The sequence below is a fragment of the Schistocerca cancellata genome, chromosome 1, assembly GCF_023864275.1.
Source record: "Schistocerca cancellata isolate TAMUIC-IGC-003103 chromosome 1, iqSchCanc2.1, whole genome shotgun sequence".
NCBI lineage: Eukaryota > Metazoa > Arthropoda > Insecta > Orthoptera > Acrididae > Schistocerca > Schistocerca cancellata.
Window position 1 is genome coordinate 686,899,860 of NC_064626.1, and position 21,304 is coordinate 686,921,163.

Genomic DNA, 21,304 nt, shown 5'->3' on the forward strand with positions numbered 1-21,304 from the left:
TACCCGCACAAGTAGAATATGATACAGCCAAATGTAGATTCTGTATTACACCAGTTCGCTTTGTCTACGGGGGTAGCGCACACAGTCACCATGAAAAACAAAGCAGTAAGGTAGCTGAACGGAAAGACACGTCCTGCACCGGCACAATACCAGACAAAATCACCCCAGAAACAGATATACAACAGTCAACTTTCATGAAGAAGTACCAGGTAGAGATAAAAACAACGAGTCTCTATCGAGGGGCCGGACAGTGTGGCTGAGCGGTTCTAGGCGCTTCAATCTGGAACCGCGTGACCGCTACGGTCGCAGGTTCGAATCCTGCCTCGGGCATGGATGTGTGTGATGTCCTTAGGTCAGTTAGGTTTAAGTAGTTCTAAGTGCTATGGGACTGATGACCTCAGATGTTAAGTCCCATAGTGCTCAGAACAATTTGAACCATTTTTTTCTATCAGGGGAAACGCTCAGCGAAAAGACATGAAACTCTACACTACCAGAAACCATAAAGCAGGGAAAACATGCTAAACTACAAAATTACTCGAAAGCGGAGCAACAAACGAATAGTAAAGAACACCAACCAGACACAGCCAAGGACCCCTAGGTAAACACCATTAACCGAGTAAACTACAGCAACTTAGAAGCTAACCTATGGCTTAGAAGACTAGAAAAAAGGATATATTTGAAACAGATCTTCGCTATGTAACACGAAATAAGTATGAAAACTGGGATAAAATCTGCTTCCCAACTACAGAACAAACTGCCAGAGTGATCCTAATAGTTGAAAATCTCCCAATGAAACCCAAAGAATTATGTAAGCTTTCAGGGGAGGCGCGGGCGCCAAGCGAGAGGGCCTAAACCTACGGAAGGTATACAAGGTGTTCGTGAGGGCACGAGGACGTATGTTTCTTGAGTTTTAAACAAACCACAGCCAAGTGTTTTCCCTTTACTAGATACCCCTTCTGAAGGTAATACAACTGAATTGCCAGGGTAGTACCCTCGTAAATATGGAACTATGTAGACTCTTAGATGAAACAAAAGCAGACATCGCCTGCATTCAGGAACCCTTTCTGTGATGCTTAAGGAATCTTGGGCACTCCTTACATTACATCATAATAGCAGGAACACCAAACGCGAAAGCCTGGGTAGTAGTAGTTAATAATAACCTCATAGTAACACAGATCAAGCAGATTTGCTCTGAACACATCGCCACAGCAGAAATAACAGACGGACAGGATGTATGGCTCATGTGGTCCATATACGGTCAGTACTGGTGTGATATAGAAGCTTTCTTGGGTAAAATAAAAAGACATTGCACGACACTCAGAAAGAGAAAGGCTGCTCATTCAAACAGATATCAACGAAGAATCCCCCGTGACGAACTCAGATAGAACTGACGACAGAGAGTAACTAGTGCATGACGTGGTAAATGTAAATGAGGGCAACCTCTTTATACTTAATAGGGAGGGACAGCCACCTATCAACCGCGGAGACTTCGGTGGCGTAAATAGCATAGATCTTTCTCTAGGGAACGCAAAACCTCTTCCACTAGTCAACACATGGTCAGATAGCGCCACACACAGTGACCACAACGTAATCGCCATAACCACAGACAGATATGTCAATACACATTACGTGGACCCTGAACAGCATTCATAGCAAGGGCCGACTGGCAAATAGTTCTAGACGTTGTTGAGGCGTTGTCGCTACACACTGTTCAAGGCAGTATAGAATACAAAACGCATATTCTGACAAAGGTCCCACAAAGAGTACACGAAGCAGCTATACCGCAGGCTAATCTGGGTGGGACAGAAACAACTGTGGTCGACAGAATTGGTAAGATAAAGAAAGGATTCACGGGACTAAAGAGAGTACTACCAAATATCAAAGACAGCTCCTGAAAGACTGATAAGACTCGACCTGTATAGTGATGCTAAACAGAAATACCAAAAACAACTGAAGACAACAGGGGAAGACTACTGGACCAATTTCGTCAAAACCCAGCTACATAACATCTTGGGGTAACCATTCAAGACAGAAACAGAGCGACTTAAGACACCGACAATTCTGTCAGCACTAAAACAAGCTGACGGCACAATGACCAGAGGATGGAGAAGCACTGCAGAATATCTCCTGAACAGGCTCCTCCCAGATGGCGACCCCACACAAGACGAGTGACACCACACTGACTTAAGGGAGAGCATGAGGCAACGATACATCACTGACGGTGTAATCATACCATTCTCACAAGAAGAAGTAGCGACGGTAGTCAGCAGGCTTCAAAACCGAAAAACACCCCACTCAGGTAGAATTATTTCAGAAATGTTAAAACGAACAATAACACAAGTCACACCTTTCCTTTCTAACATGTTCAACGAGGCACTACCAACAGGCAGAATTCCAAACATCTTGAAAACTGCTAAATGTACTAATAATCAGGAAATCAAAAGACAAAGAACCAACAGATCCCAAAACATACCGACCAATGTGCCTCTTAAACACTCTCCCCAATACACAGGAAAGGCTCCTGTTTGCCGCTTTCAATCGCATAGACGTCTCCTCGGCCTAACGCCCCATCAGTTTGGCTTTAGGGAAGGTAGATCAGTAGAAGACGCTGTCAACCAAGCACTGACAGAAACAAATAGTATCAGCGACAAATACGTGGCCGCCAAACTAATCAACATAGCCGAGGCTTTTGTCAACCTGTGGTGGTCGTCCCTCTTCGCCAGGTTAAGGGAAATGCGGCCATCAGCTTCCCTCTACAATAGCCTCCTCGACTAATTCAGAGGCAGAGTGGCGGAGTGGAGGGCTGCTACAAGCAAGGTTGTCAAAAGAATAACAAAGGGATGTCCACAGAGATCGATCTGCGGACCAAAATTTTGGGATATCGCAATCGCGCCCTCGCTGAACACCTTGCACGGTGACGACAGGATAAAAGGTGTGGTGGCATACGTAGAAGACTGCTCTTAGTGGTGTCAGCCAACTCGAGAGCAGCACTAGAGACAAAAGGTACGAAACTGTTCCAGAAAATGAACAACTGGTGCAAAGAAAATAAATTAAAAATGACGCCCAGCAAAACTGTGTATTCACTGCTCAGTGAGACACACCAGAGGAACCCAATTCTAAAAGTAAAATATACTAGCCCACAGAGGAAACAAGCCACACTTTATCTAGGACTGCATCTTTTAAAGCAGATTTTCAGCGATCATGACAAAGCCTTCCAAATTATGCACGAACTAGCAAGACTCAACTGAACCCAGTACAAACAACCAATTAAGGCGATAAGGACCTACCACATTGCGATATTTGAATCCATCACATGCTTCGCCGCAAGTGCTTGGGCTCACAGGCTGAATATACAGACTAACTGGGCAACCGCAAGACGAGTTGAACGTAGTGTACTCCTGAGAATGACCAGAGGCTTCAACACCACATCCCATGAGGCACTTTGCGTTGTGACGGGAACCTGCCGTGTGGACATAACAATAGGTTATAGAACTGCACTTTACTGGTTTAAGAGGGACAGGCTCTATAAAGTCATTGAAATTACAGATACCAGCAGTATAAACAAAATACAAATGAAATAATGGTGGATTCGAACAAGGTAGAGAGAGTGGGAGGCATCCGACAAGGATCGCCGAGTACAGTCTTTCTTTCCTGGCGAGAGCGAAAGATTACAACTAAAATAATTTCGACCCAAGCCGGGAGATGGTCCATTTGCTGACAAGCCATGGGCCGTGCCCGGTACACGTAAACCGCATGGGACTAACTAACAATGAAATATGAATTTGCAGAGAAACTGGGACACTAGAACGTGTCACACTGCTATGCAACACGCTAGCAAGCGCGAGACTATACAGAACGACAGTGACATCGCCAGAATAATGGGTAATCCCGTTGACTGGAACACAATAAATAGTGTAGCCGATATTTCATCGAACTCCCGACACGAAGAATACAAGCTCCAAAGCCCACATGGAAGGAGGCGTAGACAAGCGCAAGCAACACAACAAACCACATGGGAGAACACAAGTACGACCACAGATTCCGAAACCGAGGAAGGAACCAGCACACGAAGTGAAAACGACTCAGAAGGGGTCAACACGTGAGCGATCCAAACCAACAACACATGACACTGCAAGCCATAACACAGTCAAAAACAACACAACAGGCAGTAACAATCATAAAACAAACAACCACCGACACCCCCTACTAAGTCTCAAGTAATATGGTTACGTCGCTTGGGAGGAAAAGGCTCGAAAAACTTTTATTCCGAGGCTCCTCCTCCCCAACGATACATGGCATATTGTTTAAAGTATACCGTACACAAGCAGTAATGTATTATTCGTCCTATTATGTGTAGATAAAAGTATATTCTGTTGTTTATTTAAAGCTACAATCAATGTATTTTATGTATCTGTATAAACTAGTATAAAACTAAAAATGTTGTGTATTAAGTTATTAAAGGGTTACTGCACTCAAGTAGCAATGAACTACATTCTATATCTAGTAACAAATTTACAACCATAAGCGTATTCTTCACGTAAAGCTAAAATTAATGTATTACGAGTATCAAATGCTCAATCAGTACTTAATCTGTATAATACTGAGTGTATATACGTAAGGTATCACACAGATTATACCAGAACTACCAACAACAAGACAAACAAACTACAGAATATCATTTTGTATCCTGACATGGAATGCTCCAAGTAATATATCAATACACACAAACACAGTAAACATACATAAACACAAACCATTTCCGATGAGAATAGCTCGAGGTACTACAGAGATACTCTCACCTGAAATAGGTAGAGATAGGCTATTATCAACCAACAAGCTACTTAGACTATATTACACATCCAAATATAGGACATCACTTCCCTCTACATATTGCATCTTATTTTCACCACACTTACTGTATTACATTTTTTTTATTTATCTATTTTATCATCTTCGATATTTGCATTATATGATTTATATTCTCCTAAACTAGGCAGAAACAAATTGTATAGAAGCATTTTAACAATTGTTAAGCATTTAATTCTCTATAACCTCAGAGAAATTTTTATTTATTGTGTTCTTAATATTATTTAAAAAGCATTAACAACCTATATCAATAAGACAGTAATAATAAGAAGTCTTTGCTGCTAGATTTAGAAGCATCCGACCCACTTTACGTTTCAAGGCGTTGGGTTAGTCTCTACTGTTAATAAGATAAATGAAAAATAAAGTACAATGGTCATGAGCCACAGATATCTGCAATCAGTTCTAAGTGACCCTTGAGGCAGTGTAAAGAGCGACGGCATGGGACAGTGGATGACTGGAAACGAGAGATTTAGCGCGCTGTGTTCTATGGCAGTCGGAGGGAAGGTTTTGGGCTTGCCGAATGTGTGGATAACGCTACCTGCCCTCTGTATAGCACCTACAGTGAAGTACGAAGCAAGTGATGTTACGGTATGGTGATGTTTCTCGTGGTTAGGGTGTGGTTTCATTACTGTCCTAAAAGCGGAATTATATGAGCCAGTGTACAGCGCTTTGTACTACTTACTGTAAGGGAAAGGTTTGGAGACGACGATTGTATCAGAATGAGAATGCAACTGTCACACAGCAGTATCTGTGGGACAGTAGTGTGTGGCCAATAACATTCCTAAAATGGACTGGCCTGCCCAGAATACCAACCTGACGCCAATGGAACACTTTTGGGATGAGGTAGAACATCGACTTTGCTCCGGACTCCACCGTCCAGCATCATTACTTTGTTTGGTTTATGCTGCTGAGAATAGACATCCACTCCACCACAGACATTCAGACCTAGTATTAATATCCGGATACTTTTGATCAGATAGTGTATCCAAAATAAGGCAGCAGTGTAGTTCAAAGTGAGTTTCCAAGGGTGATACTTCATTTGATGTCAATGACACGTCATACTGCTGAAAAAAAAAAAGAAATGACCGATGCATAAAACTATTTACAAAAGTTTCGTTTACATATCGACTTTTATCTCTGAAGAAGTAAGAGTCTCCCGCAGATGGCCTCCCAGCAGGAGATCGTTAGATGCCGATCGATACGTCGACTCTTTTTCTATTTTAATTTCACAATATGATGCTGCTTTATTCGGATATACATGTAGTGGAAATAATTGTAGGAACATTTAAATATGTAGCTGCAACTGTAAGTAGCCGATGGCAGTGGCGGTAATGTTTGCACTTGCTCGGGCGGCCTGGTGTGGGCTCACCTTTGAAGTAGGCGGCGAGTCCCCCGGCGATGGCGAGCAGCGCGATGGCGTTGACCAGCACCTGCGCGAACCGGAAGCGCAGCCGCCCCTGTGTGATGTAGTGCGTCGAAGGCCGCCGCATGTCTCGGATTATCTGCAGCACACACCGACGCTCTGCAACACCAGCTACGAACAGCCAAGCACAGGAGAAGGGGGAGCATTCGTCATCTAATTGCTTACAGCTTTCTAGCCCAATGCGAACCCAAATTGCGTGACCCATGTTCGTACCTGTTCGGATATTCTAAGTAATTCAACATTGCTATACAAGCTCTTAGTAGATGAACTTCTGATAAGGAACCCGTGTCGGAAAATCTACCGGTTTGATATAAAATAAGTTTGAAGATCGGATCATTTACAAATCTCCTACTTCAAGTACGCACACAAGCTGAGAAGAGGACGCCTCCCCTGTTGTAGTTACATCACATGACGCCTTCATCCGACTACAACAAAGGTTGCGAGAAATTGATAGGTTCGAAACTAGAAGGGTTGACTATGGTATTCCACGGACGAGCTGCACTCTCGACGTTGAAGAGGACGTCCTTCATCACGTACAAGAGGAAACACTTGAAAAACTAATCATACCATATGTCCCTACAACACGCATGTCAGAGCTCATTGTTTCCGCTGTGTGCATAGTAAGAAGTGGTAGATTTGAAAATGATCAGACCCTCAAACTGATTTTACGTCCAAACGATACATCTCTGGACATGGGTTCTTTGTCAAAACTTCATCCACCAATTTGCCTTTACAACTCCTAGAAACCTGTAATACGAATTTTGAATCATCCTGCATGTACAGGGTGAGGCATTTAAAATCGTTTGTCGGAATATTTTCCAAAATAAATATTAGATTAAAAAGAAGTGATAATGAACGTTGTTCACCTCGTAGAGGGACGTCCGTTAGCATAACGCTCGATCCTCCTGCACCACCCCTGGAGACGGAAGGGGCGGGAGGGGGGGGGGTGAATTTCAAATCCTAAGTAGGAACCCCTATTTTTTATTGACGTTTTGGATTTTAAGCGAAAAAAATATATAACTTTTGTACGAAACATTTCTTTCCTTCCATGATAGGTAGCACTGTAATCGGCACAAGTGAAAATGGGGTGACAATTGTTGCAAAACGGTAGTATCTCGCAAAAATACACATCCGATTTGGAAAATAAAAGTACATTATTTGGTATTTGGGAAAATGCTATCATGTGACACCGTCTACCCGCTCGCATTGCATTCTTAGACTACATTTAGTGTTACCCAGGAAGAACGACGTGGACGTAATAGTAATGTTTTCTCTCTTAATTTTGGTGAGTAACCTTGCCTCTCACAAGCGTTTCAGTGCAGCAAATGCTCGAAATGTCGTCCGTTGCTTCTAATGCACATTACAACTCTGTGTCTGAACGACAATCCGACATGTATTAATGTCTCTGCGCTAATGTTTGCACATTAATTCGAAATTCGCTACCGCATATCTTCGGGGGTTGTTGGTACTTCTATGTAAACTCTCTCTTTTAGCCATCCCCACAGGAAAAAATCTGCATAAGTCAAACCGGGTGATCGTGCGGGCCACATTTGAGGACCTCCTCGTCCAATCAATTGATCCGGATAGTTTCTATCCAATACTGCTCGAGCTAGTCATGAATAATGCTCTGGGCATTCATCGTGTTGAAACCACATATCCAGTCTCATTTGAAGTGGAACATCGTCCATTAGTATGGGTAAAACGTTATTCACAATATCACTGTACATTGGATCAGTCAGATTACCTTCTACGAAGTATGGACCGATTACCTGCGCACCTAAAATACCGCACCAAATGTTGCCACAACATGGCCGTTGATGTTCAACTTGCCTTACCCAATGGGGATTCTCCACTGACCAATAATGCATTTTATGTCGATTCACTTGACCACGATTCGTAAAATTATATTCATCAGAGAAAAGTGTCTGTGAGATTAAATTATCATTGACTTCCAGTTATTTCTGTACCCAGTTGCAGAAATTCAGCAGATTGTGAAAATCGTCAACATTCAGTTCTTGATGCAGCGAAAAATGAAATGTACGCAATTCGTGTGCGTGCAGTATGCGTAGAACACTTCTTTGCGACATTCCTGAACCTCGAGCAATTTGCCGAAAACTAATGTGAGGATTTGCAGCAATCGCAGCTAAAACATTCACTATGCTGTTTACTTTGGTCTCAGGCCGTGGTGGGCACTTTCTTTAGGTTTAACGCTTCCCGTTTCAGTAAAAAGGTCGGCGTTACTGCGAAATGTTGCAGAGGGAACATTGTTATCGGGCAACAAAGCATACCTTTGACGAACTTCGTCAACATTTCTATGAGCCTCAAAGTACGCGTCAATGATATCAACCCCCTCTGCAATTGTTAATTTCACGGACAATCCAAATCTACAATAAAAAATCGGGGTTCCAGTTTCAGATTTCCAAGCCACCACCTACCACCCCCGCCTTCCCGCCCCCGGGGCTGGTGTAATGGGGAGGCCGAGTGATATGTTAATGGATGTCCCTCTTCGAGTTGATCAGCATTTATTACAACTTTTTTTTAATCCGATGTGTATTTCGCCAAATATTCCGACAAACAGCTTTAAATGTGTGGTGGTCAAAAAATATCTGAAACGCTTGTAGGGATGATGATGATGTTTGGTTTGTGGGGCGCTCAACTGCTACAATCCTGCCTCGGGCATGGATATGTGTGATGTACTTAGGTTGGTTAGGTTTAAATAGTTCTAAGTCTAGGGGACTGATGACCTCCGATGTTAAGTCCCATAGTGCTTAGAGCCATATGAACCATTTGAACAAGTGGCGAGATTGTGATCTTGTTTGTCCTAACAAGCCAGAAGAGCAATACAGTACCCCTTTTCTTGAGGTGCGGTACTGTCTCAGGTGATGGTCATGGTTCAAGCGTCTGGAGACTAATGTATGTGGCGCCTGTAATTCCCTATCGCGGGCACGAAAGATGCAAAGTTGCAGTCAGCGGTCTGTTGGTAAATCGCAGTTACTCTCTATAGAGCCCTGAAACCTTGACAGATTCCAGCGTGTGATACTCCCAGCTCGTGGTCTCGCGGTAGCTGGGTTATTGCGTTGTTGTTTTTGTATTCTCCACATGGCTCCTGCTCACGTAGTGTGTGGAAGTGCAAGTAATATATTCCAACAGACTGCTGGAAACTACGTTGCAGCATGTCACGACTTAACGTTACTTAGTGGTCTTTATCAGTCCACGTATGTACTACTTATATTTCAGTTTTAACACTGTGTAACTTTATTTTTAATGCCAGCGTATTTCGGATTGAGACAATGTTCACTTTCAATATGCTTGAAATTCGGAAATTTGTGGTAAGGTCTTATGGGACCAAACAGCTGAGGTCATCGGTCCCTAAGCTTACACACCACTTAATCTAACTTAAACTAACTTACGCTAAGGACAACACACACACCCATGCCGGAGGGAGGACTCGAACCTCCGACGGGGGAAGCCGCACGGACCGTGACAAGGCGCCCTAGACAGCGTGACTACACCGCGCGGACCAATGGGATTGAAAATGACGAAATGTTGAAACAGCAATCGTAGTAATTAATATTTTCAACAGCCGTAAGCGGAATAATTGCATTCAGTAATTACATAAATTACAATGAAATGAATACCCCTTGCTGCATACAGGCTTTGATATAAGTCAACGGGGACACGTGAAAATAAGTGCCCCGACCGCGACTCGAACCCAGGATCTCCTGCGTACATGGCAGATGATCTATCCATCTTTTTTTCCGTAGTTGATCGTTGTGTCTTGTCGTTGCGGACGTCACATGACATCCGTTCAAGTTCGTATGTTGATCCTTCCACTCAGTTTTTTTATTTTTTTGTTACAGAGGTCAACCGGCTGTCTGACCGAACTCGCTGAGCTACAGTTTTATGGGGGGAGGGGGGAGGGATTTGGCGGGATTGTTGACCGTGGCCATCGAAAGGGTACAGTCCCGGCATTTGCCTGGAGTGACTAAGGAAACCACGGAAACCTCAGTCAAGACTGCCGGACTGGGAATTGAACCCAGGTCCTCTCGAATGCCAGGCCCGAACATTACCGCTCACCCACCAGGCTCGGTGTCCATCTGAGCCACCGAGGACGCAGAGGGTAGTGCGACTGCAGGAACTTATCTCTGGCTCTCCTCCCGTGAAACCAACATTCGTAACTTATCGTGCCGCACTATGTTCATAGTGCCCCTGCTCATTATACTCATTACTCGCGGCTTTACTGCCGATTCCCGTGAGATTTCAGGCACTGTGTGTGCATTCGCACAGATGAAGATGGTCAAATGGCCGGTGAGCTTTAACTGTCCAAAAGAACAGATACCATCTTCATATATAAATATAATTACATAAATGTTGTGGACCCAGTCACAAAAATAATTTTTTGGGCAACTGAATTCTAAATTTTCAGTTCTCATATTGTTTTCACAGCGCGAATACTCTAAAAACATCAGTTAGTAATTTTATGGCAAAACGGAAATGACAGTTACTTAGAAAAACAGTAACTTAAGGTCGTACTTGTACATGTTACAAAACGACACATGCAGATTGTAATAATTTGACGCAGATGAAGGAGAAGGCAGCCGAGCGAAATTGCCAATTTTAGAAATATAAAAATTTTAGTGAAACTTTATCATTGAATACTTCTGGTTGACGTGCAGCTCACGACGTAGAGAAGGATGGATTACAAGAGATTTTTGCGTATAATGGATTTTATTGTGAAAAACTGCTAATATAGGTGCATCTGATAGTAATTTAATTTAGCTGATTTGACTGACATTGCATGTGAGGCGTGTATACATCACCCGTCGCTCTCCTTGTTGATTATTCTGCTTAAACGTTTTTGATAATGTAGTTTCAAGTTAGGTAAACTGTAACATAGTAGATGTACTGGAGCTTCAAGATGTAATTTATTAGTATTTCAGTTACACTGATAACTGTTCAGTACTAATTACGTAACATTGATTATTAATTATACTACATTAATTATTTTATTATTTAATAGATGTAATTTTATTAGATTTTTGTCTTAATATATTTTGTAAAATTTATTTTTTTATCATAGTTTATTAGTAATGTAACTGGGTTATAATTTTTTTATTTAAGTTTATTAAAATATTTTTGTTTATCATGCTTTTTATACCAGTATGTATCGAAATCTTAGTATTTATTTACTTATCGCGATCTAGGTTGATTTACAATTAATTCATAATTGTTGCTGTTGTGGTCTTCAGTCCAGAGACTGGCGTGATGCAGCTCTCCATACTACTCTATCGTGTGCAAGCTTCTTCATCTCCCAGTACCTACTGCAACCTACATCCTTCTGAATCTGCATAGTGTATTCTTCTCTTGGCCTCCCTCTACGATTTTTACCCTCCACGCTGCCCTCCAATACTAAATTGGTGATCTGTTGATGCCTCATAGTGTCCTACCAACCGAGCCCTTCTTCTAGTCAAATTGTGCCATAAATTTCTCTTCTCCCCAATTCTATTCAATACCTCCTCATTAGTTATGTGATCTATCCATCTAATCTTCAGCATTCTTCTGTGAGCCGTGGTAAAAATTGCTGTTTTGAACAGCGCGCCGCAGCGCGCAGTTTGAAGCAGTCGCCCTCCGTTTCTGGCGGTGGCGCCGCTGTGGCAACCGCAGCATTGGTGTCTCCCTCCGGTGGGAAAGGGGAAAGGTTGCCTGTTCACGTGCATTTAAGGGGCGCTATGAGCTTGCCAGGCAATGGTCAGTTGGTCAGCCGGGTCAAATGGTTCAAATGGCTCTGAGCACTATGGGACTTAACTTCTGAGGTCATTGAAGTGGCTAGCAGTGGATGGTTCGGGAGAGCGTTTTGGGGGTGCTGCGCCAGGTCTTCGCCAGACATCGCTATTTATTAGAAGTTAGGTGATTCGTGATATGTTGTTTCATTTACTTGTTAAATTCTACTTGTTTTCTTGGTCAGTCTCTCGTCCCCAGCTTGCTCGTCTGTCTCCCGTCCGCATTTGTTAGGCAGTTAGTGTCTGTCTGTTGGTCTACCGTACGTTAATAGCTGCCTCGGTCATTTTGTCGGATTAGGTGTTAACGAATTTATTGCTTGAAGTGTAACGGCGGAATTCCTGAAATATTTTGCTATCTTGCCTATCATCTTGAGAGGCGGTATATCTGTAATGTAGAGCAGGTTTGGCCAACCTTGTATATTTTATGTAAGACTGCATTTCATGGGTTTTTATTTAAATGGCCATTTTAGTACATAAAGTTGCCATACTTCCACCGTAAGACTTTTTTAAAAAATCAAGTTGCACCTTCCGTGACAAGTTAATCTTTTAATGTTAGTGTTTTGTACCATTTCCATCCCTCCTACGGGGTGCATAGTTTATGCGCTTGTGCGAGTTGTTAAACTTTTTAGTTTAAAGTAATCTGGTCTGGTGCAGATTTGCACCAGTGTAGTCTGTCAGAAGTTGTTGTGAGTGGTCGTGACTACGGCCGTGTCAAAAGGGAGCGGCATGGTTCTCAGCCCGAAAGCTCATACAGTCAAAAATTTGTTCTTTCTGCCCCTGAATAAATTGTAACTTGATATTTAGAGGGTGCTTTCTGATTATAATTTTAAATCTGTTTCTAAAAAAAAGGCTTTTAGGAATAAAATTTCCATTTGTTGAAAGAAATTTGATTTGTATTCATTAGTTACCCACTGGCAACTACTTCCACGCTCACATAGTGTGATTAAATTTATTAATGTTCTTGATGAATCGCTAGTAAATAAAGTAAATTCACGGTTCATTCTGTAGCACCACATTTCGAAAGCTTCTATTCTCTTCTTGTCTAAACTATCTACCGTCCACGTGTCACTTCCATACATGGCTACACTCCATACAAATACTTCAGAAAAGACTTCCTGACACTTAAATTTGTACTCGATGTTAACAAATTTCTCTTCTTCAGAAACGCTTTCCTTGCCATTGCCAGTCAACATTTTATATCCTCTCTACTCCGACCATCATCAGTTATTCTTTTCCCCAAATAGCAAAACTCGTTTACTACTTTAAGCGTCTCATTTCCTAATCTAATTCCCTCGGCGTCACCCGATGTAATTCAACTACATTCCATTATCCTCGTTTTGCTTTTTTTCATGTTCATCTTATATCCTCCTTTCAAGACACTATCCATTCCGTTCAACTGCTCTTCTAGGTCCTTTGCTGTATTATTAAATTAACTGTACAAATGAAATATTGTTTTGTTAGAGATTTAGTTTATTAAGAAAAAATTTATTGTTACAGTTCATTTGTTTTTATTTAAATTTTTTAAGTGGAAATAGTGACTTCTTTATTCTATACGGGGATAAGGTCTGAAGTTTATAACCTACAATTTATTTAGTTTAAGATAAAATAGTAACCATAAACCCGCTATATTTAAAATTACATTTTAGTTACTTATTTTAAAGTTTGATTTTACAATTATTTTAGCTTCTTTAAAATATAGTGGAGTTAAAAAAATGTAGAGATAAAATTAAACATTAGAAAAGTAATGCTGGAAACAAGGTCGATACACAAGAGTATGAATAGATCATGAGTCAGATAAATTATTATTTTATTTTCTGTATTTTTATTAGTTAGGTACAGTGTGTTCGTAACATTACTAACTGGTGCTCGAACAGCTGCTGTAGACGCGGCTACGTGACCGTGACCGGGCGTTGGAAAAACTGCCCCGCGGCGTGTGCACCTGTTGCGGCAGCTGCGGCTGTACCACTGTGGATGCCCACGTGAAATGCAGTGTCCTGCCGGATACTATGGATAAATCCTGGCACGCTAGGACACAGACAGAACAGGTGAGGATCCGTGTGCTTCCAAACCTACAAACGTATTCGTACTCCACAGCTCCAAGTACGTTTCGTTTCCCAACAAGAATTACCGAGAAGGTACACGGACATTAAAGAGTTACATTGCAAAATGAAACGTGTTACACAATGTTTGTAATGGAAAATCTCAGGGATAGGTTATTCGAAAGTGGTTCTGAGCTGCCCTGTTATTGTCGACCACAACGATGAATGCTTCTTATCGGTGCGCAAGGTAATCAGTCTCGGGGTAGAAAACCAGATGGTCACATGACATCAGATTTCGTTGTTTAGTGGAGTGTGTCTTTCTCTGTACTGTGTGCGGGTACCATCTACTTGCGACCTATACACCATAGTAAACAGTCGAAACATACAGATGTTAGTATTGTTCCTGAATAACATCGTTCAAATCAAGTGCAACGAGTAGCTTGCGAAATGATTTCTGTTGCGAAAGTAAGGAGGGAAGGTAGCTAAAGGTGGGTTTACTTCCCATCGACAATTAAGTCAAGAATGTTATGGTTGAGGAAGGGAATTGGCTGTGTTGTTTCCAATGAAATCATGACAATAATTATCTGAAAGGAAAGAAAATCGAAATAAGGAGAACTGAGATTGCAATCGCTCACGGCAGCCAGAACTGAAGCAGCGACCTTTATCAATCGGAGCAATTTCAGAAATTTACCGAGACGTGTCGGCTGGACCAGAATACGTACATCGCTTGGGATTCGTACACCGCCTCCCACTCATCCTAATGTTTTCCACCACATCACAAAAGACGAATACTCTTCCACTTTAATAAGCGGAAAAGTTAAACAAAAACTTCAACCTCCGGTTTCCAATGAAACAAACAGCTTATTGAGTTCAATGAAAATATCGCCAAGTTCATTTCGCTCGCTGAATACCAGTCTCCAAGTAGCTACTGGGCTCCATGACCTAATTTATTTCCGTCTACTGAGCAGCTGCACACTCGCTGCAAGGCAACACTCGCCTAGAAGACCAGAAAAACTCCACTCGAAATCCTTGAACGCACTTTAGGATTATCTAAGTGTTCCGTACTGTGAGATATAACCCGGCTAATCACCAAGGATCACTTTCCTTCGACTACTAAAACACACTACGGAAACATCACCTCCGCCGCAGAGCGAATACGACTTTTACGCCTTATAACCCTCTGAGTTCCGCCCACAACCCATTTAGGAGGACGAAGAAAGTTTCGCCGACGATTTCCGAGCTGGGAGAAATCTTCCTTTCCCCCCTTCTGCCCCCACCCACCATAGTTGCCATGACGTACGCAATAGCCTCGAAGCGAGCAAACAAGCGCGGCCTACATCTACTTCTATACACCTAAATCGCTACTCTGTAAATCACACTTAAGTGCCTGGCACAGGCTTCATCGAACCACTTTCACACTAATTTTCTGTTATTCTACTCTAGAACAGTGCACAGAAAAATCGATCTCCTACACAAATGGCTATTAAAGTTGCTACACAACGAAGATGACGTGCTACAGACGCGAAATTTAACCGACAGGCAGAAGGTGCTGTGATATGCAAATGATTAGCTTTTCAGAGCATTCACACAAGGTTGGCGCCGGTGGCGACACCTACAACGTGCTGACACAAACAGCAGTTGACCGGCGTTGCCTCGTGAAACGTTGCTGTGATTCCTCGTGTAAGGAGGAGAAATGCTTACAATCCCGTTTCCGACTTTTATAAAGGTCGGATTGTAGCCCATCGCGATTGCGGTTTATCGTATCGCGACATTGCTGCTCGCATGGACTCTCAGCTCGGAGACCTTGGCTGCAGTTACCCTTGACGCTGCATCACAGACAGGAGCGCCTGCGATTGTGTACTCAACGACGAACCTGGGTGCACGAATGGCAAAACTTCATTTTTTCGGATGAATCCGGGTTCTGTTTCCAGCATCATGATGGTTGCATCCGTGTTTGGCGACATCGCGGTGAACGCACATTGAGAGCGTGTGTTCGTCATCGCCATACTGGCGTACTCGTATCATCCAGCGTGACGGTATGGGGTGCCATTGGATTACACGTCTCGGTCACCTCTTGTTCGCATTGACGGCACTTTGGACAGTGGACGTTACATTTCAGACGTGTTACGACCCGAGGCTCTACCCTTCATTCGATCCCTGCGAAACCCTACATTTCAGCAGGATAATGCACGACCGCACGTTGCAGGTCCTGTTCGGGCCTTTCTGGATACAGAAAATGTTCGACTGCTGCCCTGGCCAGCACATTCTCCAGATCTCGCACCAATTGAAAACGTCTGATCAACGGTGGTCGAGCAACTGGCTCGTCACAATACGCCAGTCACTACTCTTGATGAATTGTGGTATCGTGTTGAAGCTGCATGGGCAGCTGTACCTGTACACACCATCCAAGCTCTGTTTGACTCAATGCCCAAGCGTATCAAAAAAAAAAAAAGAAAAAAAAGGGACTTAACGTCTGAGGTCATCAGTCCCCTAGAACGTAGAGCTACTTACACCTAACTAAACTAAGGACGTCACACACATCCATGCCCGAGGCAGGATTCGAACCTGCGACCGTAGCAGTCGCGCGGTTCCGGACTGAAGCGCCTAGAACCGCTCGGCCACCGTGGCCGGCCCAGGCGTATCAAGGCCGTTATTACGTCAGAGGTGGTTGTTCTGGGTACGGATTTCTCAGGATCTATGCACCCAAACTGCGTGAAAATGTAATCACATGTCTGTTCTAGAATAATATATTTGTCCAATGAATACCCGTATATCATCTGCATTTCTTCTTGGTGTAGCAGTTTTAATGGCCAGTAGTGTATATACTTCCATGTATGTTAATGATCGTTTCTCCCTACGTAGGTCGGCGTCAACAAAGCATTTTCGCGTTCGGAGGAGAAAGTTGGTGATTAAAATTTCGTGCGAAGATCCCATCGCGACGAGAAACGCCTTTGTTTTGATGATGTCCACCCCAAATCCTGTATCATGTCCATGATACTCTCTCTCCTACTTCTCGATAGTACAAAACGTGCCGCTCTGCGTTGGGCTGTCTCGATTGAATGATGTGTAACAACTTTATAACGGAATGTACGAAAAAAAAGGAAACATCTGTATGTAGACAATGGTAGGGTTTAGGAAGACCGACAACAGGTACTGAACATACAGTGTTTCGAAAAATACGATGTTGGCGCTGTGTTGTGATCATAAAAGTAAGACCTCAGGCGGTTTCGGGGGAATTTAGCGTAGTTTTGACGTCTAGTGGGCTGTAGAAGTTGGCGGAGACCGGCGCCTCGACGAAGTTTGCAGAAGCAGGCGGCGGCGGCGGGCCTGCGGTATTAGCTGCGAGTCGTTAATCAGCTGCTCCAGAGGCCGCCTCCCGCCTCCCGCTGCGCCGCGACGCGCAAAGTTTTACGCAAAGACGCCGAAGCCAATACGCAGCCAGCTTGCCAGACGTCCAAGCGGTTGCCAAGACTCGGAGGCTCGTGCAATTAATCTAGTTCTCATTTCTTGACTGTGGCTACTTACCACCTTGTAGAGCTTCTACTACTATTGATAGCAATAAAGCCACATCATTTATGTCGTTCTGATTTCTTCTTCACCGTGGCTAAATTTTGTCAAAAATCTTGCTGCACGCGTTACCATTTTTATTTTTCATTCTCCAGTACCGTCTGAAATTGCATACTATTGACTTAGTTTTTAGTCTTGCAGTCTTCCCTCCAAAATTCTGATTTATATGGGTTGTACTTTTGAACATTGTTCACCTTGCTTCATCTACGATCAAGTGAGAATTCCATCTTGCTATAGGGGAATCAAAAGCCAAAGAAAACAAAAGCTTGTCTCTCGACGCACATACTGCGTACCTCATGCACAAAAAATACGAATCATAATGCTTTTTGTCACACAAAAATCGTATTTTATTGAATCACACCATGCATTTCGGACCCTATAGGCCAATAATCGGGTGCAAATAGTTTCATGCATTGTTTACATCTGCTCTTGAGCGAGGCGACGTAAAATTTACGCCCTTTTTCTGAGAATATTAGATGTTCAGTTTCGAAATATGCAAATCAAACAACGGACTATACGATTCGCGAAGTTCGAAATTTAATATCTAACCTTCCAAAGCAGGAACGTACATTTCACATCCCTTTGCTTAAGCACAGACGTGAATAACGAATTTAACGTTTGGGACCTGATTAGGGACCCGCAGCGTCCGAAATCATCATGTGATGTAATAAAACACAAATTCTTTTGTGACTGAAGACATTATTTATAATTCTTGTGTACTGAAAAGAGTCACATTCAAAACTGCAAGATATGGATAAAACTAGGTTTACCTAATATCTTAGATAAATGATATCAGCATCTAGCCATTCTTACTATTGTGGTAGAGGAGCTTGCTTGAGGAACCTCAACGACACTCAACACTATGAAAGTACGAAACGTCCAATTTTAAAATGCCATTTGATATATCAATTCTTTTGAGGCCGTACTTCACTAGTTACAGATTAAAAGAAACTTAGATATGACATCTTTTGCTACTGTTAAAAATCTCTATTTTGAACAAACCATTTACGCTCGCTTTCAAATCAAAAGTTTCCTCTACAACAATTCGTTTACAGAGTGCTTAAAAGAGAGAAAGATTCTGAACAACTGAAGAAAACTTTACTTCAGGTCATATTTTTTATTTCAGCGGTATCTTATTGAAATGGTCGTATAATACACTGAAGAACCAAAGAAACTGGTACACCTGCCTAACATCGTGAAGGCCCCCGCGATCACGTAGAAGTGCCGCAGCAGGACGTGCCAGACTCGACTAATCTCTGAAGTAGTGCGGGAGGGAACTGACACCAGGAATCCTGCAGGGCTGTCAATAAATCCGTAATAGTACGAGGGGTGCAGATCTCTTCTGAACAGCACGTTGCAAGTGATCTCAGATATGATCAATAATGTTCATATCTCGGGAGTTTGGTGGCCAGCGGAAGTGTTTAAACTCAGTAGACTTTTCTTCGAGCCACTCTGTAACAATTCTGGACTTGTGGAGTGTCACATTGTCTTGCTTGAATTCCCCAAATCCGTCGAAATGCTCAATATACATGAATGGACACAGGTGAACAGACAAGATGCTTAAGAACGTGTCACCTATCAGAGTCGTATATAGATATATCAGGGGTCCCATATCACTCCAGCTGCAAACGCCCCACACCATTACAACAGCCTCCAACATCTTGAACAGTCCCCTACTGACATGCAGGGTTCATGGATTCATGAGATTGTCTCCATACCCGTACAGGTCCATCCGCTCGATACGATTTGAAAAGAGACTCGTCCGACCACGCAATATGTTTTCAGTCATCAACAGTCCAATGGCGAGGCCTGTGTCGTGCAGTCATCAAGAGTACACGAGTGGTCCTTCGGCTCCGAAAACCCATATCGATGATATTCCGTTGAATGGCTCACACGCTGACACTTATTGATGCGCCAGTTGAAATCTGCAGCAATTTGGGGAAGGATTGCACTTGTGTCATGTTGAACGATTCCCTTCAGTCGTCGTTGGTCCCCTTCTTGCAGGATCTTTTTCCGGCCGCAGCGATATCTGAGATTTGATGTTCTACTGGATTCATGATATTCACGGTACACTCGTGAAATAATAGTACAGGAAAATCCCCACTTCATCGCTGTCTCGAAGGTACTGTGTCCCATTGCTCGTACGCATACTATATCACCACATTCAAACTCACTCCAATCTTGATAACCTGCCATTGCAGCAGCAGTAACCTTAATGTTGTTATCAAGCCCGGTAGGGTATATAAGTGGCGTCAACTGTCTGAGGCGTTGAGTCACCACCGATAAGGATACGGAGATGCCACGTACACATCTGGGACAGCATAATTAGCACCAGACAGAGTTTGAAAGGCGCCTCATCCTGAGTCTGCAGTTTTCCGGTTAGCCGAATCACGCATTATCTAGATCTGTAGGACGTTCGGATGTGACAAGGGGCCTCTGCGGGATTGTATGGGAACGTGAGTTCCAGCTGGCCACTCGTGTGACCACCACACTGGAGGATCGCAGTGTTGTGCACCAAGCATATCGTAACCACTCCACATTTCCACATGCCTTCCGAGAATAAGAGGTGGACTCCCTGTCACATCCTGTGTCATACTACCCGAATGGTCAGAGACTAGCAGCATCTGGACTGGGAAACTACCGTCCCATTCTTGGGCTGCTGTTAATACCAAAACACAGAACGACGGGTGTGGAATAATGCCGTGACCGGGAAGCATTGCCTGGCGATGAATAGCATCGCACTATGTTCATTGGTAGCTCGTTGTTTTACGCTATCCTGAAGGGCCATCGTCGGTGAGAAAGGCGGCGTCCTGGGGAACCGTTCCATCCTTCCAATGTTTTGGAGACGCATGTCTTTGCTAGTACTGGCGTCCTGGTGTGGAGATAGCGCGTATGACTTCAGGTCAGGGGTGGTAATGATCGAAGGAACTTTTTCGGCACAACACCACATCCTGGACATCGTTAATCTTCTTGGGTTACCTCTCAAGCGACAGTTTCGTGGTGCCATTTTTCAACAGGACAATGGTCGTCCGACTTGTCACTTGTCTCTATGAGCTTGTCTGCGTGATGTTGAAATAATACAGTAGCCAGCAAGATCCTTAGATCTGAGCGCGATAGAAAATGCGTTGGACCAGCTCGAATGTCAGATTGATCTCAGTGCCTCTTTGCAAGATATCACAGCAGTTGTGGATCAGCCTGCAGCAGGAGGCAATTTTAGTGCCTTCTCAACCGAATCACTACATGTATCTGGGCCAGTGAGGGTGAAACTACTGATAATGGAGTTTTTACTGCTAAGTTCTTTGTGAATTTGTCTCTGTTTTATAATCCCAGAAATAACATCACATGTCCTCTCAACCACTTCTTTTCCTCCTCAGCTTCTAGGTGGTTCATTTTCTTTGTCAGAGTTAACGCCCAGACGACCGAAATATGAACGTGACAGTGAACTGGACAACCTATAACGCAACCAACGTAATACAATCGACCTAGAGGACGTTGGTATGGGTTTTCTTCATAGACGTAGTTAGTGCTACCGTTATTTTTCACTTCGCGGTAAAGATGGAGAAATTCTAGGGAATTGGCTTTGTCTGGTAATTACCATATAGGACCTATGAGACTATTAAACAATATCG

General features: G+C 43.1%; 1 protein-coding gene across 1 annotated transcript in view; it reads right to left on the minus strand.

Annotated features, from left to right (window-relative positions):
* Positions 1-21,304, minus strand: part of LOC126094660 (atrial natriuretic peptide-converting enzyme-like) — a 334,285-nt gene that overhangs the window by 298,296 nt on the left and 14,685 nt on the right. Inside the window, exon 3 of the mRNA XM_049909208.1 lies at positions 6,236-6,368. Within this exon, the coding sequence (XP_049765165.1) occupies positions 6,236-6,368 (133 nt within the window). The remainder of the gene's footprint in view (positions 1-6,235; positions 6,369-21,304) is intronic.